General features: G+C 53.7%; 13 protein-coding genes across 13 annotated transcripts; 4 read left to right on the top strand and 9 right to left on the bottom strand.

The window, feature by feature from the left end:
* Window positions 1-311: 311 nt before the first annotated feature.
* On the top strand, window positions 312-1120 carry LMH87_009023 (uncharacterized protein; the record flags this gene model as incomplete). Its single annotated transcript, XM_056202289.1, has 3 exons — window positions 312-422; window positions 482-904; window positions 965-1120. The coding sequence occupies 3 exons, from the start codon at window positions 312-314 to the stop codon at window positions 1118-1120; spliced, it is 690 nt and encodes a 229-aa protein (XP_056056867.1).
* Window positions 1121-1940: 820 nt separating this feature from the next.
* Window positions 1941-2726, bottom strand: LMH87_009022 (uncharacterized protein; the record flags this gene model as incomplete). Its single annotated transcript, XM_056202288.1, has 3 exons — window positions 1941-1982; window positions 2036-2269; window positions 2325-2726. The coding sequence occupies 3 exons, from the start codon at window positions 2724-2726 to the stop codon at window positions 1941-1943; spliced, it is 678 nt and encodes a 225-aa protein (XP_056056866.1).
* Window positions 2727-2861: 135 nt separating this feature from the next.
* On the bottom strand, window positions 2862-4247 carry LMH87_009021 (uncharacterized protein; the record flags this gene model as incomplete). Its single annotated transcript, XM_056202286.1, has 4 exons — window positions 2862-2951; window positions 3000-3917; window positions 3982-4062; window positions 4122-4247. The coding sequence occupies 4 exons, from the start codon at window positions 4245-4247 to the stop codon at window positions 2862-2864; spliced, it is 1215 nt and encodes a 404-aa protein (XP_056056865.1).
* Window positions 4248-5070: 823 nt separating this feature from the next.
* LMH87_009020 (uncharacterized protein) lies at window positions 5071-5559 on the bottom strand (the record flags this gene model as incomplete). The annotated part of the gene is made up of 4 exons (XM_056202285.1): window positions 5071-5096; window positions 5151-5206; window positions 5264-5469; window positions 5521-5559. The coding sequence occupies 4 exons, from the start codon at window positions 5557-5559 to the stop codon at window positions 5071-5073; spliced, it is 327 nt and encodes a 108-aa protein (XP_056056864.1).
* A 246-nt stretch (window positions 5560-5805) lies between these two features.
* Window positions 5806-7023, top strand: LMH87_009019 (uncharacterized protein; the record flags this gene model as incomplete). The annotated part of the gene is made up of 1 exon (XM_056202284.1): window positions 5806-7023. One exon carries the CDS (start codon window positions 5806-5808, stop codon window positions 7021-7023), a length of 1218 nt encoding a protein of 405 aa, XP_056056863.1.
* Window positions 7024-7916: 893 nt separating this feature from the next.
* On the top strand, window positions 7917-8925 carry LMH87_009018 (uncharacterized protein; the record flags this gene model as incomplete). The annotated part of the gene is made up of 3 exons (XM_056202283.1): window positions 7917-7932; window positions 8011-8308; window positions 8379-8925. 3 exons carry the CDS (start codon window positions 7917-7919, stop codon window positions 8923-8925), a joined length of 861 nt encoding a protein of 286 aa, XP_056056862.1.
* An 816-nt stretch (window positions 8926-9741) lies between these two features.
* LMH87_009017 (uncharacterized protein) lies at window positions 9742-10647 on the top strand (the record flags this gene model as incomplete). The annotated part of the gene is made up of 1 exon (XM_056202282.1): window positions 9742-10647. The coding sequence occupies one exon, from the start codon at window positions 9742-9744 to the stop codon at window positions 10645-10647; it is 906 nt and encodes a 301-aa protein (XP_056056861.1).
* Window positions 10648-11362: 715 nt separating this feature from the next.
* On the bottom strand, window positions 11363-13901 carry LMH87_009016 (uncharacterized protein; the record flags this gene model as incomplete). The annotated part of the gene is made up of 6 exons (XM_056202281.1): window positions 11363-11480; window positions 11545-13449; window positions 13517-13531; window positions 13594-13645; window positions 13701-13724; window positions 13787-13901. The coding sequence occupies 6 exons, from the start codon at window positions 13899-13901 to the stop codon at window positions 11363-11365; spliced, it is 2229 nt and encodes a 742-aa protein (XP_056056860.1).
* Window positions 13902-14433: 532 nt separating this feature from the next.
* Window positions 14434-16407, bottom strand: LMH87_009015 (uncharacterized protein; the record flags this gene model as incomplete). The annotated part of the gene is made up of 2 exons (XM_056202280.1): window positions 14434-15360; window positions 15412-16407. The coding sequence occupies 2 exons, from the start codon at window positions 16405-16407 to the stop codon at window positions 14434-14436; spliced, it is 1923 nt and encodes a 640-aa protein (XP_056056859.1).
* Window positions 16408-17025: 618 nt separating this feature from the next.
* On the bottom strand, window positions 17026-17869 carry LMH87_009014 (uncharacterized protein; the record flags this gene model as incomplete). The annotated part of the gene is made up of 2 exons (XM_056202279.1): window positions 17026-17633; window positions 17833-17869. The coding sequence occupies 2 exons, from the start codon at window positions 17867-17869 to the stop codon at window positions 17026-17028; spliced, it is 645 nt and encodes a 214-aa protein (XP_056056858.1).
* Window positions 17870-18611: 742 nt separating this feature from the next.
* LMH87_009013 (uncharacterized protein) lies at window positions 18612-20559 on the bottom strand (the record flags this gene model as incomplete). Its single annotated transcript, XM_056202278.1, has 2 exons — window positions 18612-20303; window positions 20422-20559. 2 exons carry the CDS (start codon window positions 20557-20559, stop codon window positions 18612-18614), a joined length of 1830 nt encoding a protein of 609 aa, XP_056056857.1.
* A 912-nt stretch (window positions 20560-21471) lies between these two features.
* LMH87_009012 (uncharacterized protein) lies at window positions 21472-22822 on the bottom strand (the record flags this gene model as incomplete). Its single annotated transcript, XM_056202277.1, has 4 exons — window positions 21472-21509; window positions 21583-21612; window positions 22231-22678; window positions 22742-22822. The coding sequence occupies 4 exons, from the start codon at window positions 22820-22822 to the stop codon at window positions 21472-21474; spliced, it is 597 nt and encodes a 198-aa protein (XP_056056856.1).
* Window positions 22823-23774: 952 nt separating this feature from the next.
* Window positions 23775-24532, bottom strand: LMH87_009011 (uncharacterized protein; the record flags this gene model as incomplete). Its single annotated transcript, XM_056202275.1, has 3 exons — window positions 23775-24035; window positions 24242-24286; window positions 24449-24532. The coding sequence occupies 3 exons, from the start codon at window positions 24530-24532 to the stop codon at window positions 23775-23777; spliced, it is 390 nt and encodes a 129-aa protein (XP_056056855.1).
* Between the last annotated feature and the right edge of the window lie 1193 nt (window positions 24533-25725).

Here is a 25725-nt window from a genome sequence, read left to right as displayed (position 1 = left end):
ACCCCAAGAACAGCATTCAAAAGCGCCCTCTCCACAGCCTACAGAATTGTCTGGCGCACACCCAAGCTTCGCATTAGCAGCTTCACCAACCGTAGCCCGCCCAGAGCTCCGTATTCTTTGTCCTTCATATGCTCACATTCATATCCTCCCAAAGACAGCCCCTAGCCCATTGACTGCTCAAACCGTCGTCGCCTTGATATACACATATACCCCAATCTCGTAAATTCGGCTCCAATTTACAGCATACAGCTGGTATTGCCCCGCGGCGACCCAGCATCGCCAGCAGCAACCACACTCTCACATTATACGCCATGGCCGCAGAGCAACTATCAGGCACCCACGGCATCCGGTCCCTCACAGACAACGATGCCGTCTTTCGCGCCTTTGACTCCTACCCTTGGACAAAGGACAAGGCTTTCATGGTAACCTTTTCTTCACTTCCTTCGTCTGTTAGCCCCCGCCGCTGACCAACCGACCCAAGTCTGGCCTCCATGCCATCCTCGGCGACCCCAACTCACCAAACCAGCAGGGCTCGCCGACCGACATGGCCATCCACGCCCGCATCTTCTACTACTCCCAGCGCGTGGGCGTCAGCATTGACTTTGCCACCTACCAGGCCTGGCTCGCCGAGCACCCGGACCACACCCCGCCCAGCATCCTCCCGCCAGAGTATCTGCCTAGCAGCAACGGCGGCGATGCTGGGGCCACGGCGGCGGCACCGATGCTCGACTGGCAAAAGGCCGCCCCCAAGGCTGAGCTCTATGTCGATCGCGCGGCGGCGGCCGCCGCCGCTGGAGACCAGCCTGCGTACCCGATGGCCTTTGCCGAGATGATCAAGCTGCTGCAAGAAGGCAAGGAGGTGCCCGGCATTCGTCAAATTCCCAACACCATCATTAGAGACCCTGTATGTCATGTGCTCACACATTATGAGGCATTGATCGGACGATTTGCTAACGTGTAAAAGGCTGTCAAACCTGTGGGAGCTCGTACAGCGCCTCGCAAGCCGTGGGAAAAGGATGCCCCTACTCCCTCTGGCGATACTTATAGATTGGCTGCTCTGGACACGGAATTTCCTCCAGTCGAGCCAACGTCAGAGCAACCCGAGGCAGCAGCCGCTTAGAAACTCACTTCCAAACTCATCACCCCTTTCTTAGCGGCGTCGTCGAATTTCAGCCGAAAATGGATCCATCAAGACTTGCATCTTGCGCTTAACATTCACCGGAGTCTTCTTTCATGTAAATAGTCATACAATAATGAATTTGCTAAAATACACCAAACGAACTTCCTCCTCCTCTATCTCATATCTCTGATAATGAAAGGGCCACTATTTCTGTCGACATGTGCGCAGTCCGTGTTCGGACTGACTAGCGATAGTTGCCTCACCTCAATAGCCACCCTTCCTACGTAATACCATCCCCAAATAACTACTGCACATGCCTGCAGTAAGCTGCCTCTCCACCATATTGCAAAATTCATAAACATGATGTGTCCAATGCGCCCAGCCAAGCTGTAGCTTACTGAGCATAGGATGACGTTTGATCTGTAATCTAACTTCGTGGGAAAATATTGTTAAGAAGAAATTGACAAAATTTTATCCTTCGGGCATCTCGACATGAAAAGTGTTTCCGTACTTGAGATGAGGGTGTCCTTGAACCGCCCGCTGGGTCAACAATATCATGACATTCTGCCAGTTGCCTAAACGCGTCGTAGCTAGCCTCGACCCCCATTAATTAAGCTGCTCTCGTTATCTGTAGTTGGGGCCATATCTCGGGCCAGGCAATCGTCCAGGAATGCTTGGTCCGCCCCCATGGCCCGGCCGGGTGGTCACTGCATGGTTGGTGCAAAGCATCCCAACCCGTGAGCCGAACTTGGAGCCACGAAGAGACACCATGTGCTTCCGGATGTGCGCTGCCACCATTTCTCGATGCTGTGGCGTCGCATTATTCAAAATCCATTGAATTAGGTAGTTGCCGTATTGATCGCTGGCAATGTCAATTAGAGGAATTCGAGTTCGGTCACGACGCCCTTCACACACACGGTCCAGATAGCGGCCGAGGAAATCCGTGCCTCCAATCTTGAGGCACTTTTCTACAACCTTTGATGCAAATTGGTCGGTCGAATACTCTGATGCGTAGCGGATAACATGGTCAATTGCTCGGCTTCGGTCAGGAGGGGCACCGTGCTCGCACACGTGCTGAATGCACCAGTTTCCAAATTGACCGTGGGCAACGATGTCGATGTTCGCCAGGACCTCTTCAATGCACGGGCGCTGCCCCCCATGTCAGTGGTGTCATTTTGGTGCGGACACGCTATCTCCGACTTACCTTGTCTTCTTCTAGGCAGTTTTCAAATATATTCTGGACCACCAAGCTTCCAGTCTCACCCAATGCAACCTCGTGCCACATGCCACGAAGAGCCTCGTTGACATAGGTCATAATCTGTGGAGGAGATTCAGTCCAACGTAGCTCAAACAGCTTCTGCCAGACATGGCAGGCATAACGATGAATGACGGTTTCGGGAATTCTTCGAAGCAACTCATGAACCATGATTGCTTTGTAGTTCTCAGGTACCGAGTCAAAGGCCTTTTGTACAACATGGCAGCCAAATGGGTCCATGGAGAGACTAAGAGTGTTGCCACGTATGGCTTCGGCAATCTTAATGACCTGCTCTGGAGTGCCATGCTCGAAACAACGCTGAACTAGAAAATTTCCAAATCGATTGACCATAAGCGGGTATGCCTGGGCGACGATGGCCTCGACAATCTCGTACTTTTGCTCCGGTGTGCCCACTTTGAGTTTTTGCTGTAAGAAAATGGAAGCTTGCTGATCGTTATTGCAGACAATCTTGTCAACGATGTACTTCTAGTTGCAGTTGACATTGCGATCGAGTAGCCGACGATAGTTGAGTGGCTCGGTAGGAGGTAGATACGTAGGTCCTTCCGAAAGAGTCATCTACAATATGTTAGTCAGGAAATTTCACGAACGTGGTGACGTGTATACCTCATTTTTCCATGCCGCCTTTGAAGTAAACTCGGATGCATGCGGAGACAGTGCTGTGCCAGCTGCCTGTTGGTATTGAGGATACATGACCATAGCAGGATTGGCTTGTGGGTGGCTCATGTTCATGGCAGGGCCGCTCATGGTGTTGCCCATGGAGTCAAAATAGTTTCCGCTCGGGCCATGAGATGACACAAAACCTGATGCCGCTCCCCGGCTGTCGTACCGACTTCCACGTCGATTATTCGTAGGGCGGCCAATCATGTCAGACTCCTGGGTCATACGGTCTCGGAAGCCATCCGTGACTGGAAAAGAGACACCAGGGTCGGGAAATGGCTGCGCTGCGCGACCTCCTAGCCAGGTTGCGGACGAAGGATCTGCAGCACTGGACTGGCTAGTTTGGTTGCTGAAAGAAGGTTTTGGCTGACCCCAAATTCCTCTTGCTCGGCTAAATGCAGACGAAGACATATCGCTGGTATCCGAATGTGAGTCCTCCGTGATAGGCCAAGGGCTGTCACGCGAAGCCGGAGCCGATCGTCTGCCGGCAGCTGAGCCCGAAGTAGTGGAATCGGGTTCGCTGGTTCGTGAGTGCGCGAGTTCTTGGTCAAGTTTCGATATCTGGTTCTGGGCTTGTGCAAGTTGCAGCTTGAGGCGGAGAACCTCATTCACATCGAGCCGGGCCTCGTCTATAGTTGCACTGGCCGGGCGAGTTGTGGGGGCTGTCGTTTGAAAGGCATCAGTCGCCGGCGTCATTGGCAGTGAATTACTGGAAGACTCGTGCTCCGCAAAAGACGAGCACCGTCCGTCTTCGATCTTGGACTGGGCGGACTGCTGCTTCAGAGTGGCTTGTTGCTCGGAAAGTTTGGCCAGCAACTTGTCCATAGGGTACGAGTCTTTGACACTGGCGTCTTCCGTTGTCATCTGGTTGTGATTTGATTAGCATCGTGCGTTTGATGCTGCAACGCAGTTTGTTTCCATTGTTTACCTTTGGTCCAAGGCTGTTGGCAAGCTTGGAAGTCGAGAGCGCTTTGACTATCTTCGGGCCAGCTAGATAACGAGAGCCATGCTGGAGACACATGTTAGCATTGCTCGGCAGGTGGTAATAATCAAAAGATGTGGTCTCACAGCAGCTGGCTTGTTCCCGGACCGTGGTGAATGACTTGATTGCCCGGCAGCTTCATGAGGCGACGGCTCAAGTGAAGATGGAAGAGACCGCTGGGGTGTCGAACCGCTGGAGACAGGTGCAGACATGAGAAGCCACCAAGGGGGACACAAACAAAGAAGTCGACCCCGGGACAATCACAACAAAGCCTTCGAGTAGCTTTTAGCAAAAATGATGATGAAAACGCATCCGAGAAAAGAAGGCAAAATGCAAAACGAGACTGTTGCCTGCATGGGTGTGGCTTGAGGTAACAGGAGAAGAAAAGCCTGAAGCACAAGGAGAGAGAAATTGCAGAAACGCAGATAGGAAATCTACAAGGGGCACTGGTTGCCAGCTGGTGGGCGATTCGAAAGAACAGCCGGCCTCGGCCGTGGCAGGTGCCGTCAGCTGTAGCGAGCGAGCGGCATTCGCTAATGCAACTGTTGTAAACGCTGCAAGTCGATTCACCTACTATTCAGCCAACAAAACGGGTAAAAGCTCCTTAATCCTTGGCCATTGCGATTGAGACTTTTGCCGCCCGCTCTGTGCCTATCTTACCCAGGAAAGTAACACGTAAGGAGCCTAACGGCGAGTCTGCATCGCCAAGTTTATCTCCAGTTACTTGAGGATTCGAATAGTCGTGTCCACTTTACATGCGAGCAAACACCGCTTTTCAGTATCGTGATTATGTTTTATTTCCTTGAAATATGCAGCAACCCCCATTTTTAGCCAATGTAAGTATTGCAGGCCTCTATCAAAAAGTAGTTGTACAGTAATTGTTACATCGCTCCCCGCAGGTGTCGTTTACCTGGGCGCGAACCAGGTGTTTTGGCTTTGGCTTTCCCGCCATGCTTAAGGGATAGTATTTCGCATATATTCGCTTCCATATCCGGTGGTGGACGTAATCGATCGGCATAGTTTGGTCGGTCGCATTTATTTCTTCTTGCCCTTCACTGGCGCTGGGAATAGGGTTAGCAGTTGGCATCAGCAGAGTCTACCAACGAGGCACTTACCAGCAGCAGCTGGCGCCGACTTCTTTTTCGGGTTGCTCTTCCCACGAGCCTTCAATCTGTTCGTATGAAATTAGCAATTGTGCAGAACCATGGCGCAGTCGATGGACACTCACTCTTCGATGTATTCGAAACGGGCCTCCTCGTTAGGATCCCACGTGTGCAGCTCTGGGCCGAATTCGGTCTTGACATCCTTGATTGTGACAATCTTGCGAGGGTAGTAGGCGGCCATCGCAGGACCTCGTAAGCGTTGGCGCAGGACTTTGTTGCCCAGTCGCGTTCCTTCAGGGTTAAATGTCGTCGCAAAGACCTTGCATTGTGCCTGGGATCATTAGCCAATCTGCGATGGAGAATGGCTGTCATGCGTCCATACCTTCATCAGGTCTACTACCCGTGCGCGTGGGACACTCATTGTGGAATGTGCGCCGTAGGGAATGTCGTTGCAGGAGAACAGGAAGATGCCGTGAAGTCGCAAAACGAGCAGCTTTCCTCAATTGTGGACACTGATTGGCTTGCGGCCTGGACCGGGACCCACCCTGTTCATCTTGACTTTGCTGTGTAGATGCTTTTTTCCTTCGCCCATACACATATTTATATCCCGTCGCAGAAATTAAAATAACGCCTTTTTCTAATTCGTTTCATACATCTCGATAAAAAGATGTCAAAGCGCCCCCTATCTTCTCATAGCGCCGTCTACAACGATGCACCGAATCAGTCAAGCAAAAGACAGCAAACGAAAGATTCAAGAGAGGGTCAACTATCAGATGCAGAATTCAAGGCGCTGAAACATTTGGCCGATAATGCCGACGACCTTATCTCGGCTCTGCATCAGCTAAAGCAATGCAACTCCAGCATCAATGAAAGACGCGGTCAGGATACTGCACTATTGGCGGCGAGACAGAATCTATCAGAACTGGGAGACAAGGTCACACCAGAGTTACAGCTACTCTCTCAGACACGATACTCGAATCTAGACGCTGTTAGCATTTCAAATTCGTCACCGCTTAGCCTGCGGATTCCCTCTATGGATTACGCGACACCTTGGCGGTCATCGGAAATGTCACGACAGCTGCCACCACTACCGACAATCAAGGACAGGAAGTTCGAAGATTTGGCCTTTACGCATCCAGGTTTCATTCCCGGAAGCAGTCCGGATAAGCAATATGAGAGGTTGGAATGGCTAGGGGACGCATATCTGGAACTTATCGCCACTGCTCTCATCGACAAGACATTCCTGCAGCTGCCTTCTGGTCGTTGCTCCCAAATCCGAGAGAGGCTTATTCGAAACACCACACTGGCAGCATATTTTCGAGAATACGGGCTGGAATCGCGAGCCAGACTTCCGAGAGATGTTAGGAATCAGAAGCATCCAGGCAGGGGCAGCTCCAGTGACAAGGACCTGCTGAAGACCCAGAGTGACATGTTTGAGGCCTACGTCGCAGCCGTCATTCTCTCAGATCCCATCCATGGCATCGAAATTGTGGTTCGCTGGTTGAAAGCACTTTGGGGCCGTGATATCATCGAAGACGTGCAGAGAGCAGAGCAGGGCGAGGCACCGCTACCAAGGACCGAGAATACGGGACGCAAAAGAACTCCAAAGGAGGAGCTGAGCTACAAGCTTGTGGTTAAAGGGATCACGCTTCGATACGAAAGAATGGAGTCAAATAAGAGAGACAGGCATCTCGGCCAGGAACTATTTACGGTTGGTGTCTACCTGGACGGTTGGGGTGAGACGGGCAAGCTGTTGGGAGTGGGCTCTGCCCTCAGCATCAAGGAGGCAGGCCAAAAAGCTGCCGCGGAAGTTCTGGAACACAAAAAGTTGATGAAGGTATATGAAGGCAAGAAGAAAGCTTTTGCAGAGGCAAAAGGGGTGTAGTATAATAAATGCTCGGCGCATTGCAAGGCTGAAATTCGGTATGGATACCCTTTAGAGAACATTATGCGCATATATATGCAGAGCATTGAATCAATTATCGCTCTCTCTCCTTGCTTTATTTTTCTTGGGCAAGAAGATCGTGTCTTTTTTTTATTGAGCTACACCACACTCATATCACAATTATACAGTAGAATTACGCCTGCCAGATCGCCAGACAGCAATCACAGGCTGGCAGCCGCTGCAACAGTACAGCGTCGAGTTTCACGTGTTTATATTTGAGCGGCGAGAGGCGCCGGCCGGCCAAGCGATGGGGGCATACTCAGTGCCGCTTTTGGGGGCAGATGCGCTAGACCAGGGGCGGAGGGCCGCTATTGAGAGGCACTGTAGCGGGCAGCTGTCGCGTGCGAGGGCCAGATTAGAAGGGTGGGCCAGGCCATCGGTGCAACTCAGACTCGCCGAGGCACAACTCGACCAGCACCTCACGCTCCGGGGCCTTGAGCTGGGGGTGGCAATTAGCGCTGCTGGAGCTCCCCCAGCGGGCCATTGCATATCATAACTGGATGAGCTTGCTTTCCCTCACGGTGTGTTTGACGTGGTTTTCTTCTCCATCATATTTCCTCATATTCATATCCTTACCTTTTCACCGCTCCCTCCTCCTTGTTCTCATCTATAGACCCATTGCTCTGGCCCGCTGCCTTTCCTGCTCCGCTCGCCCTCCCTCTCGCTCTGTTGCATCCCTCGGCGGGGTCCTGACGCCATTGGCACGCTCGTTCCGAGGTCCCGGTAAAATAGATCCCTACAGGGCTTCGATGCAGCACCGCGACCCCGAGCGACCGTATTGAATTGATAGCATCATCATCTTGCGATAATTAGTCTTCGCATCCGTTATCATCATGGCGGACTCTGTAGGTATGTCAACTCAACTGGGACCGTCGCGTCGTCGCGCAGAGCGCCTCTCGCTACCAGTGAACTAATCAACACACACAGACCGGGTCTTTGTCCATGCCCTCAACACGGTCAAGAAGATTCCGAAGACGGGCGCGTCGCGGCCGCCACCCTCCGAACGGCTTCGACTATATGGACTCTACAAACAGGCAATGGAAGGGGACGTGGACGGCGTTATGGAGCAGCCCATCGCCGGTACAGGCCTAACCGCGGAGGAGCTGCAGCGGGAACGCGACAAGTGGGATGCATGGAACTGCCAAAAGGGCATTAGCCGCACGGAAGCTAAGAGACGATATATCGAAGCTCTCATCGAAACAATGCACCGCTATGCCACGACAGCGTAAGGATACCTGAATATCTCGACCCGACACCCCCTATTGGATCACATTGGACTAACGAGTGCTGTGCAGAGATGGGAGAGAATTGGTCTCGGAACTCGAATTCGTTTGGAACCAAATCAAGAACAACAGCCCTAGCACCAGCGATTCTTCGCCGCAAGCTGCGGCACCGCCCCGACGCTTTACACAACCAATGAGCGGCAGCGATGGTCCCATGAAGATGCTGAGCCCAATGAGCGAACAGGACGAGGCCGAGCTGCGATCTCATCGACAAATGGATTTAGAGGACCGCGAAATGGGACACGATGTCAGCGTCGGAAGCGGCCGGTCACAGCGGAAGATGGAGCGCGCCATTACCAAGCTGTCCGCCGAGGTGGCCGCCCTGCGTGAGCAAATTTCAACAGGCCGCGAATGGAAATCAAAGAAGGAGCGCAGCTTCCCATCATGGCTTGGCTGGTTCGTTTGGTCCATCATGAAGCACCTCCTCATCGACTGCGTCATCTTATCCATGATCCTAGTATGGATGAGGAAGCGCAAAGACCGCCGTCTTGAAGACCTCGTGCGTGCAGCTCTGACTCTCGTACGAGAGTACGTGAGGAATATCGTTCCATCAAGGTGAAGCCGCAGTGTAGTCTTGGCTTCACATCATTATGCAGCAGCTCAACCGGCACGCCCAAGGTATCTAGAAGCGCTCATGTAGCACACTTCGAAGGAATCTGCGGCTCTGTAAGTGAGCAGGCAGCCGTTGCTACACAACTGCAAGCTGTGCAACGGATTGTGTGGTGCAGGCAGTATCATGACTCTCCTCGGTGATATTGACGACTGAGAAGACACCATCAGTCGCATCCGCAATCAAAATTTTGCATCGCCGGCTGCTTCTTCATTTAGCGATCATATATTTGTACGAAAAAGAGGGCCAATAGAGGGCCATATTTTTATGACTTGGAGTTTTATTTGTATTAGATACCATTGGAAGAATAATTTATATAGGCAGCAAGCATATACTTTGATTTACTTGTCTAACTTTGGACCTTGGGCGTTGTATCCTCTGCCGTTACTCATCGCACCACCATGGCTGTGTCATATTCTACAGTAAATATCTGATGTAGCAGTTTTACTAGTGACTTGTATCTCTCGCGGGCTCTCCGAGGTATCGTTGCCTAAACATGACAGCACGACCGTTATTCAATTTAAGCAAGGTAAGCGCCGCCATCCATGCACGCCCACTTGCTGCAAACGCCCGGCATGCATGGTGTTGGGGCTGTCACACTCGGTCCCATGCAGGCGGCAAACGCACCCAACACAACCTCATTTCGAACTCGATCGATTGAGATTTCTTGTCAAATTCTGCTTCTCTTCGCAAGGAGAAGTACTTTGATTACTATATCCATTATTTCTGCTTCTGAGAGCGCAACCTCGCAGCCAACGGCCAACCATGCCGCCGCCTGCCGCCGCCCCAACTTCGCCAAAGGCCATGCGACGAGCACACTCATTTTCTTCCCTCGGCGCAGCTGCGAAAGCCGCCTCCCCAAGACAACAAAATGAAAATCTCCCGGGCCGCCGAGCTTCTGCTACCGATGGAGACGTTCTTATGGGAAACACATTCGAGCAGCCACCACCCACAACAGCATCCTCGACAACGCCCACGGCCGTGACAGGGCCAACAAAGGAGCAGCCCATCCCGCGTCTTCGCTCCATCGCGCCCGCCTTCTTCGTCCCCGTCTCCAAGATCCTGCCGAGCAGCGAGGAGGCCCTGCAGCGGTCGCTGTCGCTCGCCACGACCGACCGGGCCGAGCACATGCGGCAGGCCCTCTCCCGCAGCGACAAGCACGCCGCCGCCGTGCGCGGCAACCTGCTGGCCCTCTTCCGCCGCGAGAACGCGCGCCTCCTGCAGTCGATGCGCGCCGATGAGCAGGCGTTCCAGAGAGACATCCACGACGAGCGCGAGGACTACGAGCAGCACCTGGCGCAGCGCAAGGGGTGGTCCGCGTCCCCGGCGGACCTCGACCGCATGATTGCCAGCATGGCGGCGCCCGCACCGCCCGCACCGCCGCCGCTCGATCCGCACGCCCAGGTGGCGCAGATTTTGCAGGGAAAGGGAGGCGCTTTCGCTAGCAAGAGGGACGACGTTATTGGGGACGTGCCGGAGCCGAGCTTCGCGCACCGTGCGGCGGCGTCGCCGCGCGAACTGGCGGCGCGCGAGGGATTGATGCTGGTGAGCAAGGCGACAACGGAGCTGCGCGGGTACGACGCGCACATTGCGGCCAAGAGGGACATGCGCCGGAGGGCGCTCGACAGGGAGAGCGCGCAGCGGCGCAAGGTGACGCGCGAGGTTGAGTAGGATCGGCCTGCGCGGCCTGCGAGAACCGGCAGCGTTAGCGGTAGCGGCAGACGAAGCGAGGAGGAAAAGAAAAAAGAGAGCGGCAGCGGCGGTAGAAGCGGTGGCAGCGCTGTTGCCTTTGCTCAAGATGAGCGACAACAAAGAGACAATAGCAAGAAGCGTCCGGCAGAGAGCGAGCCTCCAGGCAGGAGCAAACAGGACCGCCTGCCGCTCAAGTCGCAGTCGAGTGCGTTTGTAGTTTCCAAGGCTACTACTTCATCGACGACGACATCTTCGGTCAAAAGCAAGTCTACTAGCTCGCCGACAAAACCGCCGCCGGGGAGTGCGTTGCCGGCGCTGCGGCCGTCACCAAAGGCCGCCCGGATCGGGAGCCAACCTGGTCCGGCAGATGACAAGCGAGAGGCGAGCGCATCGTCAGCCGCCGCGGCAAGACCATCAAAGCCCTCCAGGCCACAGCCCAAGTCCATCTTGAAAAAGACGTCCAAGTATTAAAGGACGACCAACGAGTCAGACCGAGTTAGTAAGGACAAAAAGTGTGTACATGGTCATTGTAAAAAAAAAGAATTCACCGTCTCTTTCAAGGTTTATCTACCTGTCGCCGACTAATTCTACCATCTTTATATGTACAAAGTAAAACCCGCCCTCCACATTGTATAACGCAAGGAAATGCATTCTTTAATTTTAGTACAGCCGTTCTTTTTGACAACTTCCCCCTTTATGATCCGTAGGCAATCTGGCCCATGGGTCTATCCTCCTCCATGCCAGGGGCCATGAGGTTTGTTCTGGGGTCGCCGCTGGCCTTGGCGGCAGAGCATCGGGCCATGGTGGGCGAGCTAAGTCGTCCACGTTAGTAATTTTGCCTTGTGAGAAATGGGAACTGGGTGGTGTAAGACGTACCTTCTTGAAATGACATCGGTAAAGTAAAAGTTCTCAATAGCCTTCTTCAGAGGGCTACCTGTGGCCTTGGAGCCCTTGTTCTGGTCGACAAGCTGGACCTTGCTGAGCTCCCTGAGAGCAACAGACTCGACAACATCGTAGACGGCGAGGGCGGGGCTGATCATGGACATGCGCTCGCGAACGGCCGTGACGTCGTCGTAGGGGAGAGGGGCGCCAAGGAACTCAGAGGCAGCACGGAGAATCTTCCAGTCAGTGCGGGCGGCGCCGGGCAGCGAGGTAGCGGCACGGGTCATCTGCACACGGCCCTCGGTGTTGATGTATGTACCGGCCTTCTCGGTGTAAGCGGCACCGGGGAGAACAATGTCCGCAATCTGGGCACCACGGTCACCGTGGTGGCCCTGGTAGACGACGAAAGCATCCTTGGGGATATCGGCCTCGTTGATCTCATCGGCACCGAGCAGCCAGACAAACTTCGGCTTGGTCTCGGCAACCTCGGCAGAGGGTGTGACGAAACCGACCTCGAAAGCACCAGCACGCGAAGCCTCTCTTTGAAGAACGTTGTAGCCGTCCCACTCAGCGGTGCGGAAGTTTGCGGCGTTCTTCTCGACAAAGGCACCGACAGTCTCGTAGAAAGCCTTGGCGTCAGCGTGGTCAGTGACACCGGAGCCGACGACAATCATGGGCTTCTTAGCAGCGGCCAGCTTCTTGCCGAAGGGACCGGCAAGGGCCGCCTTCAGGGCAGCGTGATCACTGCCGAGGTGCTCAAACTCAAAGGTAGAGTCAAAGGTCTCGCCAACGACGCCAACCTCGAGGTCAGAGCGAAGCCACTGCTTGCGGATACGGGCGTTGAGAACAGCAGCCTCGTGGCGAGGGTTGCTGCCAACAATCAGCATGCAGTCAGTCTCTTCGATACCCCAGATGGACGAGTTGAACAAGTAGTTGGAGCGGACATCAACACCGTGGGCAATGGGGGCGCTGCCGGTGGGAGTGTCCAGAGCGAGGTTCTCGGAGCCAAGCTTGTTGGCCATGTCCTTGGCAACAACCAGGGACTCGACCTCGGTCAGGGCACCGGAGATGATCTTGAACTCGTTACCCTGGGGCTTCTTCTGCTCCCAAGCACGGGCGACCTCGGTCAGAGCCTCCTCCCAGTCGGCAGGCTCAAACTTGCCATCACGGCGGATCAGAGGCATGGTCAGACGCTGGGTCTTGAGACCATCGCAGGCGAAACGAGTCTTGTCGTTGATCCACTCCTCGTTCACATCGTCGTTGAGGCGGGGAAGAATGCGCATGACTTCAAGACCGCGAGAGTCGACACGGATGTTGGAACCGAGGCCGTCGAGAACGTCAATGGATTCGGAGTGCTTCAGCTCCCAGGGACGGGCGCGGAAGGCGTAGGGCTTGGAGGTGAGAGCGCCGACGGGGCAAAGATCGATGACGTTGCCAGAGAGCTCAGAGTCGAGGTTCTTTTCGAGGTATGTGCCAATCTGGATATCGTTGCCACGGCCGGTAGAGCCGAGCTCAGGAGCACCGGCAATGTCGTTGGCGAAACGCACGCATCGGGTGCAGTGGATACAGCGGTTCATCGATGTCTTGATCAGGGGGCCAATGTTCTTGTCCTCGACGGCGCGCTTGCCACCAATTTCGTGGAATCGACCGCGGTCAGCACCATAACGCAGAGACTGCTCCTGAAGATCGCATTCACCACCCTGGTCGCAGATGGGGCAGTCGAGGGGGTGGTTGGCCAGGAGGAACTCCATGACACCCTCGCGAGCCTTGTGGGCAAGAGGCGAGTTGGTCTTGACAACCATGCCGGGCTGAACGGGCCAGGCGCACGAGGCAACAGGCTTGGGGGCCTTTTCGACTTCGACAAGACACATACGGCAGTTTCCTGCAATCATGAGCTTCCTGTAAAATATTTGTCAGCTTTCGTTTCGGGGCATCGGATGTCGTCGGGTAGAGTGGTCAATCGTACTCGTGGTAGCAGTATCTGGAAGGCAAATGTCAGTTCGTACCAGTTCTTATCGTATTTTACCAGGCAATTGAACGCACCTGGGGACCGTAGCTCCGGCCTTTTCGCAAGCCTGGATCAGGGCAGAGCCAGCTGTCGTCTGGTCAGCAATCGTCCGCCTCGCGGGCCCACGAGTATCAGCTCCTACCTTCAATCGAGATCTTCTTGCCATCTAGAAGCCAGTTAGCACGTCTGCCCAGAGTCAATTGCTCATCCGTCGACGGCACTGCTCACCAATTGTAAGCTCCACCTCCGCGTGGCGCTGGGAAGAGACAGAGAAAGCGCGCGAGGCGCCGGCCGCTCGCCTGCCCGTCCGCAGAGCGGAACGAGCCAGAGTGTGTCGAAGCATCGTTGCCGCCGTGCCGGGATGAATGGGGTGATGTGATGAGATGCAGTGCGCTGCGGGCGGATTAAAGGACTCAGTCCGAGGGACGCTGGCGAGGAAGAACTGCTTGTCGGTTTGACGGGAAGGGCTCCTCCGCTAGTGTGTTCATCCACGGATTAATTTACACTGACGCTGATTGGCCGGCCGCACCAAATAGTGCCTCAGGCACAAACGCATCCACCTCGCGCACTATATCCTGCGCCGCGAAATTGCGAGCTTCGCTGCCGTCTTTTTTTCTTCTCTCATTAATTGTACCCGGACATATTTTATTGTAGGTGAGCTTGAGCCGCATGCTGCTTTGCAGAGTGCTGCTTCAGTCGAGTCTACCTCTATCTTATGTCCCAGATTAAAAATATTTGACGCCGTTTATGGAAGCAGGGGAGAGAAATTTTATCTCAACGAGCATTGCCTCTTACCGCCGGTCGTTACATCTCAAAGCCCTCAAAAAGGTTTTTTATTTTGTCTAGCTTACAGTCTCGCATACCCGTACTGTTTTTTAAGAGCTGCAGCTGCACTGCATCGCCCGCTCCAGACGCGGCACGTCGCCAACCCAGCGCTGCTCTTCTTCACGGTCGCCCTGATATGTAGCACCGTCAAATTCCAAGCCAGACCAGGAATCATTGAACGGGTGTAGAGCCATGTGCATGACCCTATCCAGGACCTTTCTGTCTCCTTCCTTCTCGACACGGCGAATAATTTCGTCGAGGATCCAGCCACGGGGAACAAAGTTGGGGTTGACCTGCTTCATAGCCTGTATCCTTTCTGACTCGGCACCGTCAGTGACACTGGTCCCATCAGGTGACCAGTCCTGGACGACTCTGTCATGCCATTTGGATAGCCAGTTGGAAATCCGGCCTAAAGCATCGCCTTCGGCAGTTGTCTTTGGAAGACCCTCACTGTGGAAGAAGACCTTGGCTGTTTGACGCCTGGCCTCCTCTGTCGCCACTTGGGCGAGCTTGACACTGCTGAGTCGACGGAAGAAGTGGCTAAAGTCGAGCTCAAAGGCTTCGAGAGTGTCCAAAGCTTCGGAGAAGAGCACCTCGAAATCAGAGTCTTTTTGCTGGCGCAGGCCGAGGCGCGCCGTCATCAGCCTCTTGTACTCTGACAAGAAGGTGTGTTTGTATTCTTCTCCGGCCTGTGTGATGAGTTTCTCGGCTCGCGCAATGACCTCGTCTTCCTGCCCCTTCTTGACACCCTCCGCGATATATGATTCGTTGTCAACTGCGGATCCCATGCCCATCAGTTCTCCGAGAGCTTCGCCGAGTCGGACCAAGTTCCACCAGATAATGGTAGGTTGGTTCTTGTACGAATATCGTAGCATTCCATCGTCATGATTCGGTGTGTATGACGGGTCAAAATTATCCATGAAAGCGAACGGGCCAAAGTCAATAGAGAGGCCAAAGACAGAGGTGTTGTCTGTGTTCTACAAAGCACATTAGTACTGTAAATGATGCGTCGGGGGTGATGTACGCACCAAAACTCCGTTCATGAAACCGTAGGCTTGCCATTGCGCAACCACGAGAGCATTTCGCCTGACTATCTCTCTGTACAGCCGGGTGTACCTGTTCTCGGCGACCTCGTCAGGACCCTCTGTCGTCTTCTCCGAGACGCCACGAGAAGGTTCTGGTCCGTCTGCTGGTTTGTCTGGGTTCGCCAATCTTCCGGGCAACTGGTCCCAGCCTCCAAAGACGTCCTTTGCGACATAGGTGGACAGCTCCCGAACTAGCTTACGGTCGCCTCGGGATCGCAACAGGTCAAACGTTCCCAGGCGAAGCCAGGATTGAGCAAAACGCAAGACAATTGCGCCGGGCTCAATTCTTTCGCGAAGAACTCTGGACCCCGGTAGCAGTGTGAGAGCTAGTGCGCGGGTTGTAGGAATCGACAAGGCGTTCAGCGCCTCGGAAACGACGAATTCGCGGATGCTAGATCTGAGAACCGCCTTTCCGTCAGCAAATCGCGAGTATGGTGTCAGGCCAGCACCTTTGAGCTGTAGCTCGTAGCGGATATCAGTGGCCGGATTGGTCGTCTCAAAAAGAGAGATGGCTCTGCCATCGCCGAGCTGCCCGGCCCATTGGCCAAACTGATAGCCGCCGTAGCACTGTGCCCATGGATAGCCACCTTCCAGCTTGTCTTCGTCCCAGCCGTAAAGCTTGTTTCCGCTGACAAACTGTCGAAATTCCTCGGTTGCCTTTTCATCATCTTTAATGCCGAGGTCGCGCATCGCGGCGGGGCTCACGGCGAGCAGCTCGGGGCTTTCCTGCTTCTCCGGGCGTACCCACGTATAGAGAGCATCGCGAACCATGCGTGGCCCGATCTGATCCCGCGGTGTCTTGTGCGAAGCGGCCGGGGTAGGAAACAGGGGGTCGGGGGTGAGTCCCGAGGTAAAGTTCCAGGACTTGGGGATGTCCTTGAGCGGCTTGCCCTCGTACGAGAGCTGGCGCGCACTGCGCGCAGAGCCGTGGCTAGCCATGCGGGAAAATAGGAGCGTTGTTCGCGGAAGAGCCCTGCAAAGGCTTTTTCTGTGAAGCATCAACGGCAATTTTGGTGTTGCAGAAAATATCTGGCTGCCAGAGCTGCGCAGGTTGTTCGTTATATAATAATGGGCATTTGGAATCTTGCCCATGACGCAACCTGCAAATCAGTGGCGAGCTGCGTTTTAGCTCGCCGGGGCCGGACCACAGCTACAGGGCTGCGCGACGGCTCGACGGTGGCGCGGAACCGAAAGCCGTGCCAACTTTAGCGGGTACAAAGCCGACGCTGGCAGCTGTCAGCCTTTATAAACCCAAGAAACCTAGAGAAAAGAGAGAAATAGAGGGGCTATAGGAAGTAAGACAAATGGAAAATATTATTAAAGGATCAAAAGATGGCAAGCATAATAAAAATGAGAAAAAGACGAAAGACATAACAAGTCACTGCTTCTACGTGAACGGCGCCTTTTTTCCCCTCACCCATAAAAACCACCATGACCAGCCAGATCTTGTGGCACTTCCCGTAATTACGCCTGTCGGTTGACTTGTTCGGCTCGGCACTTCACAGAAGCGGTCGCGTTGCAGCCACAGGCGGAGGATCGCTGTGCCTCTGTGCTTGCCTAGAGCGGCGCATGTGCTGCCTTGCCTCCTTCAGATGTATTCCGGGCTTCTCCGTCACTATAGGGCGGCAAGGCAACGCTTTCTGCGTGGAGAACTCGGACGCTTTCTTCCTCGGCGAGAGCTCTGGCTCTGTCTTGCTCTGCGACGGCTTTAGAGCTTTCTTCCTCTGCGACGGCTCTAACACTTTCTTCCTCTGCGACGGCTCTAACACTTTCTTCCTCTGCGACAACTCTGGCTCTTTCTTCCTCTGCGATGGCTGGACCTCTCTCCCTTCCGAGAGCTCCGGCTCTTTCTGCCTCTGCTGCGAGAGCTCTGGCTCTTTCCCGCTCGAGAGCCTCCGTATAGAAGCACTCAAAGATATTTAGACTGACAGAGCCGCAGAGGTTGGTGATGCTGATTATGTACAGCCCGGTTAGACCGCTCTGCAGGAGAAAGAAGCAGAGGCTAACCGTAGTGGCGATGGTAAAGAGGAATAGGAACGCAGTGAGAAATTCCATTTCCATTTCAATCGGAAAGAGGGACTGTCTCTGGAGTCCTTCGTAGTATCGCCACGCACGAATGCAAACTGTCGACATGGTCTCGGTCACCGCAATAACGAAAAGCCCGACTAAGGTATTTTTTTAGCATCCATGTAGAAACTGTGGTGATGTGGACGTGTGACGACCAGCAGCGTCAAGTAATCGCTCTCGGCCACTGAGACCCGGCCATTGAGATCTGAAAAGAATACAGCAATGGCAGCCAACAGGGCTGAGCGTCCTTGACATTCACTACATCTTCATGGTCCGTCACAGTTGATGAGTGCATACCTTGAAGGGCGTTGGCCACTTGGTGAGGGTCGTCCATGATGACTGGAGGTTGTTGTTTGATGTTTTCTTCTTCTTCTTCTTCTTCTTCTTCTTCTTCTTCTTCTTCTTCTTCTTCTTCTTCTTCTTCTTCTTCTTCTTCTTCTTCTAGAGACTGCAGAAGAAAAAAAATGATATTGGAGAAGAAGAGACGTTATAGAATAAGTCCCCGCTTCATCTCTTTTCTTGAGGGAGAAAAGTTTTGCACGAGACGGCCAAGTTTATGGCAAGCGCCTACCAAACTAAGGACGCCTCCTTCGTCAACATTTGGGCTTTCGGCTCTGTCGCGGGCGGCTATAGCTCACGAATTATGACCAAGACTCACTGCCTTAGAGCTCTTAATTTCGGCCGCTAGAGGCGCCTTTAATCGCTTTACGCTTGCCTCCCTTGGAGAGAATTAGAGGAGTCTAGTTTGTCCACTGTTTGTATCAAGTTTAGTGTTGGCTGGCATACATCCGCGTTGCTGTTATTTTGTTTTCAATTGTAGAAATACATGTCTAGCAAACCCGTGATTTTCGATTTCCCAAAAATTTATCGGCCCATGTCTCCAGGCACCCAAGTCTCCTGTTCTTCTATGCAAAGAGCCTGCGCAGTCTTCAGGCGTCGAAAGTACAAGCACAAAACTCCTATGCCCAACAGATTCAGAGTTATTTCAAACAGTCGTATTTAGTTTTCCCCATTCAACTCCCATCCAAAATACAATAACAAAAAAGGACGATATGGTTGGTCTGGGCGTGGATCCATTAGCCAGCCACGGCCTGGCCAATGGCACCACCAATCTCGCCGAAAAGGATACCCTTGAAGACACTCTCGCCCATGTGCTGGGTCCACGCTCCAGCCTCACGCAGGTGGTCTTTCCACGCGTGCTGCTGGGCCTCCGCGAGCTCCTCCCAGGTCTTGCCCGGGCCGTGCACTTCCTCGTCATGCACCGCGGCTCTGATATCCGCAGCAGCGGCATTGGCAGCCTCGCCAGCTGTCGGCGCGGGTGTCTCGGTATACAAGACGACAACCTCGGTGGGTACTTGGCCTTCGCCGATAATCTTGGCGAGCAAGTCGTCCTTCAGAAACGTGGTGCCATCGGCCTCGCCGACGACAGGCGCAGCGTGCTGTTGAACGACGGGTGGCGCGACAATAGGCAACTCCGCCGGCTTCGAGAACCCAGGCAGAAAGCGTTTCGGGTTGAGCACCGGGTAACCTGCGCCGAAAATCTCCAGGATGGACTGTCCGATGAGTGCGAGGAGGAGCACGACAAACGAAAAGAGCGAGATTGCGGTCCTGGCTGTCGTGGGCTCTTTCGCGTCCAGCTTGGTTACGTAGCGGAGGGGCCGTGGGGGTGCATTCTTGTTTCGCGGCGTCGCGTCGACAACCTGCTTAAGGGGGATGCTCTGCAGCGCAATGGATTTTGACATTGTGACGCTCACGAGCTTGAGGTACTGGGTCTCCCCCGCCGTCCCCTTTTTCGTGGGCGCGCTGAACGTGGAAAGTGCCATGCCTGTAATTTCGCTGTTGCCGTGGACGTCCTGGAGTGTCGTCAGAGGGTAAAGCTTGGTGAGAATGTTGATTGCTGATGACGCGACGTGCGTCAGCGACATGAGCGAAATGGAGCCGTCGCCGCGAGCAACAGCCATGACGAATTGCGTGTCGCCGAGGGACTCGATACCGCCCTTGGGACTGTAGGCAGGGGGTGTAAGACTCGTGAGCGCAAACGCTGTGGCTTGCGTCTTGCGGCCCAGCTTGGCAGACACGGCCAGACGTGCCTTTTCTTGTCCGGCCTTTGGTAAACGGAAACCGTGGACAACGGCACCGTTGCGTCCGATATTGGCGACGGTGAGGATGAATTCGGGGCCAATGAACCGAGCGAAGCGGAACTTTGGGCGATTGGATTCGTCCGCGGGGATGCTATAGATCAGCTGCGGCTCTTCTTGGTCCTTGCCAATCTTGACTAGGAACAGCTCATATCCGTAGCAATACGTCAGAAGATGAGTTCCATCTGCCAGTTGCACAATATCGAGATCTTCCGCTTCCCGCGGAAGCTCAATCGTTCCTCGACGTTTTAGCGTGTTGCCCTTGCTGCTAGGGACGTCGAAGAGCGCAACTTGGGGGTCCTTGCCGTTCGCAGAGGCCACTGCGCCGAGGGGCCCGGCAATTCGCAGCAGCCGTTGATAGACAGCCGTGTTCGTGTCAACTATCAGAGGGTGGCGAAAGTCCTCTTTGACGCTGGTGTCGGAGCCGGCGCCTCGAATCGAAATGCTGCGCAGATGATTGTTTTTCCCTTTGCCAATGTCCTCGTAGCTCGAGTTGACACCCGCAAGAACGTTGATCGTCTTCCCTTTGCGCCCGGCGAATGCGACGGACATGACACTATCTTCATCGCGTGGTAGGTCGAGCTCCCCAACGATGCGCAAGTCGTCTACGCCGGAGGTTCCCAAGACGGTCTATAGCGACGCGAACGAGCAAGTCAGCAAATACCGTCATGTACAGTGTAATAGAATAAATAATTGGAAGGCAGAACCGGCAGATAGCGCCGTTCCAATTGCGACTAGATAGCCTTACAAGTTTGTTGGGCACGCCAGAACGATTGGGGCCTCCTCCGCCGCCAGCTATGATTCGCGAATCATCTTCCGGGTCAAAGGCGACCGCAAACAGAGGGTAGTCACTCCTGGTATACGTGGTCGGGAATGGCTGAGACATTGTTTGCGTGGTAATGTTTTCTTTTCTCGTTCGAAGAAACACTTGCGCAGAGCAGCTGCTCCTTTCGCTCAGTAGGGTATCCCTTTGCGCTCGGCTCGCTCCACGGGCGTTGGTAGGAAATAGGTAACCTGCTGTTGTCGAGAGACTTGTTTCGATCCTGCAAGTTCAATTGTACGGCGCTGCGTTGGTTGTTGATGATGCGACTTGGGGTAAGGAGTGACGATGGATGTCGTTCGTAAATCGGGACAGCTGAGGTCGAGGCCACATATTCGCAGGATATGTGGGTCGCGCTGCTCTAGAAGTCTTGTTAGACGAGCATGATCTGCTTGAACCACAGCCAAGAGGACTGCAAAATGGTCTAATTTGAAGCAATTGGCGCAAAAATTATATATCAGACAAACTCAAAGTACCTTGTCTAGGTCGCAAGATCCCCAGTCACTACGAATTTGCGCAAAGCCACAACGCAGGTGGTGAGGATAGTTCTCGTGTTTTGATGGCCGGCTAGGCTGTAAGCTTATAAATGGATGCATAGCTGTGTCGTCCAAATTCTGACGTCACCAGCTGTTCTTCAGTAACTTTCAAGGACGTGATTATTACCCCTAATATGCGAATCGATACCGAAGCTTCCCACTACTCCCACGGAACTACACAGCCAGTTTTACACTGCATTCCCTCGATTGCTCTGCTACAGTATGCTAGTGACGATGCCATTCCAGTGACAAACCACGCGGTTGAAGAAAAGTCTTTGAATATAAATATATATATATATATATATATATAGAGGGTTTTTGTCAATCTTGCCAATGTATCAATCTGTAATATAATCTCTCACGGTATCCTCGCTCGCTATGAAAACACAAAGCCATGCTCCAAATTCCATCGGGTATATGTATTCCAAACGTGCGCAAAAGCCTAGTGTAGTGTTGGCTTCTGGCAGTGGTTGGCCGCCACTAAAAACATGGTCAAAAATCAAACAGTATTCAGAAAACAAATAAACACCAATCTCGGTGTAGTAACAAGTACTTTGAAGAGTGAGGCTTGCCCTCTTGCCGTCTCAGTTTCGGAGTGTTCCGCCTTTGTAGCCATAGTTATTTTTTAACTCCAGCGCGGCCAAAAATGCATTTCGCAGAAAAGAAACTTTCAAACAAAAAACAAAGGAATAGATAAAAGTCCAGGAAATAAAAAGCCACAAGACAATAAAAATATCTCTCGCAGTTGCCAATGCAGTCTGCGAGTCGGTTGCCCGACAAATAAACTCTGTATCCCTGCTCTTTGTAGCAAAGAAGCCCGCCCGATTATACAATGATGCTTAGGAATAGAGGAATGAAGGGGTTCGTAAATTAAATAATTTTTGTATACGTCAGTAGTATTATCGTGTAAAAAAAGCGCGGTGACAATGGGCAGGTGGTGAAAGTGTCCATGTCAAAATTGTGGTAGAACTGGCAGTGAAATGTCGTCATCGTTGGTGGCTGTCCAGATTTCGAGGCGTAGCCCAGCCAGTCTCGTAGGGCTTTGGCTGCGTGAGTCGCCATTCCCCTGTAGCCAAGTCCCTTTCGTGTGTAGCATGTCCGGGATGGATCTCGTGGGAAGGCGGTCCATCAATGGCCCTCAGTGGCGGAAGTCTCTCTTGGTGTGTAGTCGGGAGAGCCGTCATTGGCCGAGGGGGCATACCCTGAGGGTGGACTTGCAGAGGAGGCAGCGTCGTAGGTGGAGGTCCTGGCTGTGTAGAGTAATTGACTGAGTATTCTGGGCGATCGTCGGTTCTCCGTCGCTGCGCTGGCCGCTCGACAGACGATGACTCGCTGCGATAGCCCTGGGACGGCGTATGCAGCAGCCGTGGCTGGCTGCCCAAAGGGCTGTGATCGGCGTAGGAGTTGACGCTCCTCGTAGAAATCGGGCTCGGAGGACCGGAGGCATGCTGGCTTATGGCGGGTGTGCGGAGCACAACATCTCTGAGGCGGTTTCGCTCCTCGCGATAAAAGTCACGCTGGCGTGTCAGAGACTCGATTTGATCAGCCATTGCCTCTTGGTCATCTTTGAGGTCCTGCAGCATGCGAATATTCTCTTCCTGTAGGTTTTTCTTTTTCCTTCGATGCCGAGTGGAGGCTTTGGCGTTGCGCTGGCGTTTCTCGTCAGCTTTCTTGGACGCCTGGGAATAATCAACTTGGACAGGAATCGGTACATCGCTTCCCGGTAAGGTCATATAGGCTTGCTGGCCGTCAGTGTTGAGAATAGAGCCCCCCATCCCCGGTCGACGCATCATTTCTGGCCATGCTGCTCCGCCTTCGGTAGTAGCTGTAGTCGGTTGTGGAGGAGCGCGAGGCGACGCTTGATGGCCTTGATGATAATTAGACTGCAGATGAGGATAACGCGGTGCTTCCGAGTGCCGCTGGTAGTCTGTCTGAGACGCTGCGCCAGGTACCTGATGCCGCCCCTCCATGTGTCGGACTGGCTGCGCTGCAGCATTTACGGGTGATGCTATGGTACTCGCATTTGGAAGGCTGTTTGACGGGTGATGGTGGCTATGCGGCGGAAGTTTAAGTTCCAGAGACCCATCGCCTGTGTATGAAAATGGCCGTTTAGACCCAGCAATTGGGTGAGGCTGCGGTGGTCGTGCATGGATCTCGTGACGCGTGTTGCTCTCAGTCGCTTCGGGACTCTGCAGATTTCTCTGGTTCGCGGTTGGATAAAACATTGCGGCTGTTGCTGGCCGGCCGGATTGGGTAGTCATGCTACCTGCTCCCGGCGTGCCTGGTAGAGACGCAGATACCAATTCTCCATGAGCATTTCCTCCAGACAGTGCTGAGGCATGTCCTCCAACGCGGTGTTCCGAATTTTCCCACTGCTGACCTCCCGCCTCTGCCTCGCGAGCACCCGCTGGCGACCCGGCCGGGTTCAAGATGCTGTACATTCCCAGGCTTTTACCTTTGGCGGGCGCCGGTAGTTGACCGTTTCCCACCATCTCGCCGTGGCTGTGAAGTGCATCTTGGTGGTTGGGTTGTATCGAGCGAGTGTGAGGAGAGACTTGTTCAAACTTGACGGGGGATGTCACCGATGGATGCGAAGCAGGAAGAGCCGCATGCCCCTTCTGTGACATCGAGACTTGATGTCCTGCGTTTGTCGGGCCGTTAGCGTACGCACATTGACTCTGTGAGAATGCTATCAAATCCCGGACGGCAGAGCTCCTTGGCGATGTTTCGGGATCGAGCTGTTTATTAGGCCAAGGAGGCGTGACCGGTGTTCTGGGCGAGGTGGGTGTGGTTGAAGTTGAAGAATCGGGAGCCGCAGCACTGCCAGGACTCCGGTTCACGGGCGGTGCCTGTTGCCACAGGCTGGATCCTGAGTTCGCCAGAATGTCCGTGGCGGCTTGGGACTGGCTCGGGTTGTACACCCAAAGAGTCCCAGTGATTTGGATAGGCGATTTGGGGTGGTGACTGCTTTTCGGTACCTAGGCAGTGGCGTCTACGCTCGTGCCTCTGACGTTGGAACCAATAAGCAGTCGAATCTGCTCAGATCTTCGTCAATATAATGCCAATTTTGGGATAGCGTAATGTATAGCGATTGACGGATTGAAAAAATAAGGGCGCGTGGTATTGTCAATCTGCGAGTGGTGCTGGTGAAAGCAAAGGCTGTGGCTCAAGTATCGAATATCAAAAGAAGCTGTGTAGATGCGGAAACAGACTTGTGCAATGTCGAATTTGTCTAAGAGATAGACTGCCACAATAGGCTACCTTGCGGTTAGTATTCCTGTGCTTCATTGCTTGTACCAAGACGCATATGGCGTCTACGGCCGCTTGGTTGCCAGAGTCCAATCAGTGGCGGACAAGCATGGGAGGTGGTGCTTGCAAGATCCCAAAAGGCGCGATGATGATTTCAAGGTTCAACTTACTTTCAGCAGACGGAAAATCACAAGTGTGATTCTAGAAACTTGAAGTGGTAGAGCGGCTGGGCGGAGGAGGGGAGGGCGGACCATATAATAGAACGGGACAGCAGGAAGAAATACAGGCTAACGCGGCGCTCCAATGGTGAGTTGAGTGCCAACGTTGGCCAGATCGTCTATGCCAGCCTTTTCACCAGTAACAGCCTAGTCATATAGCTTGTGACGGTCAAAACGAAAGAGAGATACCAGGCAGTAGATATCCAAGCCAGTCGGTGTAAAAATCAAAACCCCAGGTTCACGGATTATGCGTAGCAACAGTCAAGAGAAGGAAAGGACAAAAGAAGAGAATGTGTTTGGCAGCATGCTTCTTTTGGAAGAGGAAACAGGGCGGCCAGGATCAATTTGGGACATGGGTCTGCAACTTTCTCCAACACAGAAGCCCGCAGAACAGGGGTAGGGATAATGGCTTGTCAAGCAGCGACTGATCTCATCACCACGAGAGCAGAGAATGGTTAGCGCAACATGGAGGGTCGTGGCCCATACGGTAGGTACATGGAGTACAATAGAGTACATACATGCGCTTGTACTCCGTACACACTCATACGCCCACACACCCCTCCACAGCCCCCCCCCCCCCCCCCCCCTCCTAGCAGGGCGAACCGGCGACCCATGTCAAGTAAGTAGGACATGGTATCAGACCTGAGCAAGTACCGTTGGCAGCGACCAAATTGTCGAGAAGCTACTGGTAATAACGAGAATACACGTGAGGGCAAAAGGAATGATCATTCATGGTGCAGGAGAGACACCCATGCTTGGTAGCATTGGAAGCGATACGGCGCCGATCGAGCTGACCCGTTCGGGTGGTTAAGCTAGAGATGCAAGTTGGAGCTTGGGCAGGCATATTTCTTTTTTTCGGTGTCTGTCTTTTCGCTGTCTCCGATGGCAGCGGCATCGGGTCAGCAGAAGGGATGGGACACGCTGGCAACTGGCAAGCAGGCAGTTCCGAGTAGCGAGGCAAAGCAAAGGTTGGCGAGAAGAAAGGCGATGGGTCCGCCGGAGCAGCCCATTCGGGCACAGTCGTAGCAAAGGTGTGCTCTCTGTCATGCTGGATAGTGACTAGTCAGGATTGGAGGACGGCGGAAGCGACCCGAGACGATGGACGTGAGCCTCGCGAATACTTGGTGGCTTTGTTGGACGGGGCAGTCTGGACCATAGCGCGCAGCGGCTGGGCTGTGGCAAGCGTCGACCCAAAGATTAGGCACAAAAGCAGGCGAGGCGGTGGACAA

This window comes from Akanthomyces muscarius (genome assembly GCF_028009165.1).
Source record: "Akanthomyces muscarius strain Ve6 chromosome Unknown contig_18, whole genome shotgun sequence".
Taxonomy (NCBI): domain Eukaryota; kingdom Fungi; phylum Ascomycota; class Sordariomycetes; order Hypocreales; family Cordycipitaceae; genus Akanthomyces; species Akanthomyces muscarius.
The sequence above is the reverse complement of the archived record's forward strand: the minus strand, read 5'-3'. Positions and strand labels throughout refer to the sequence as shown.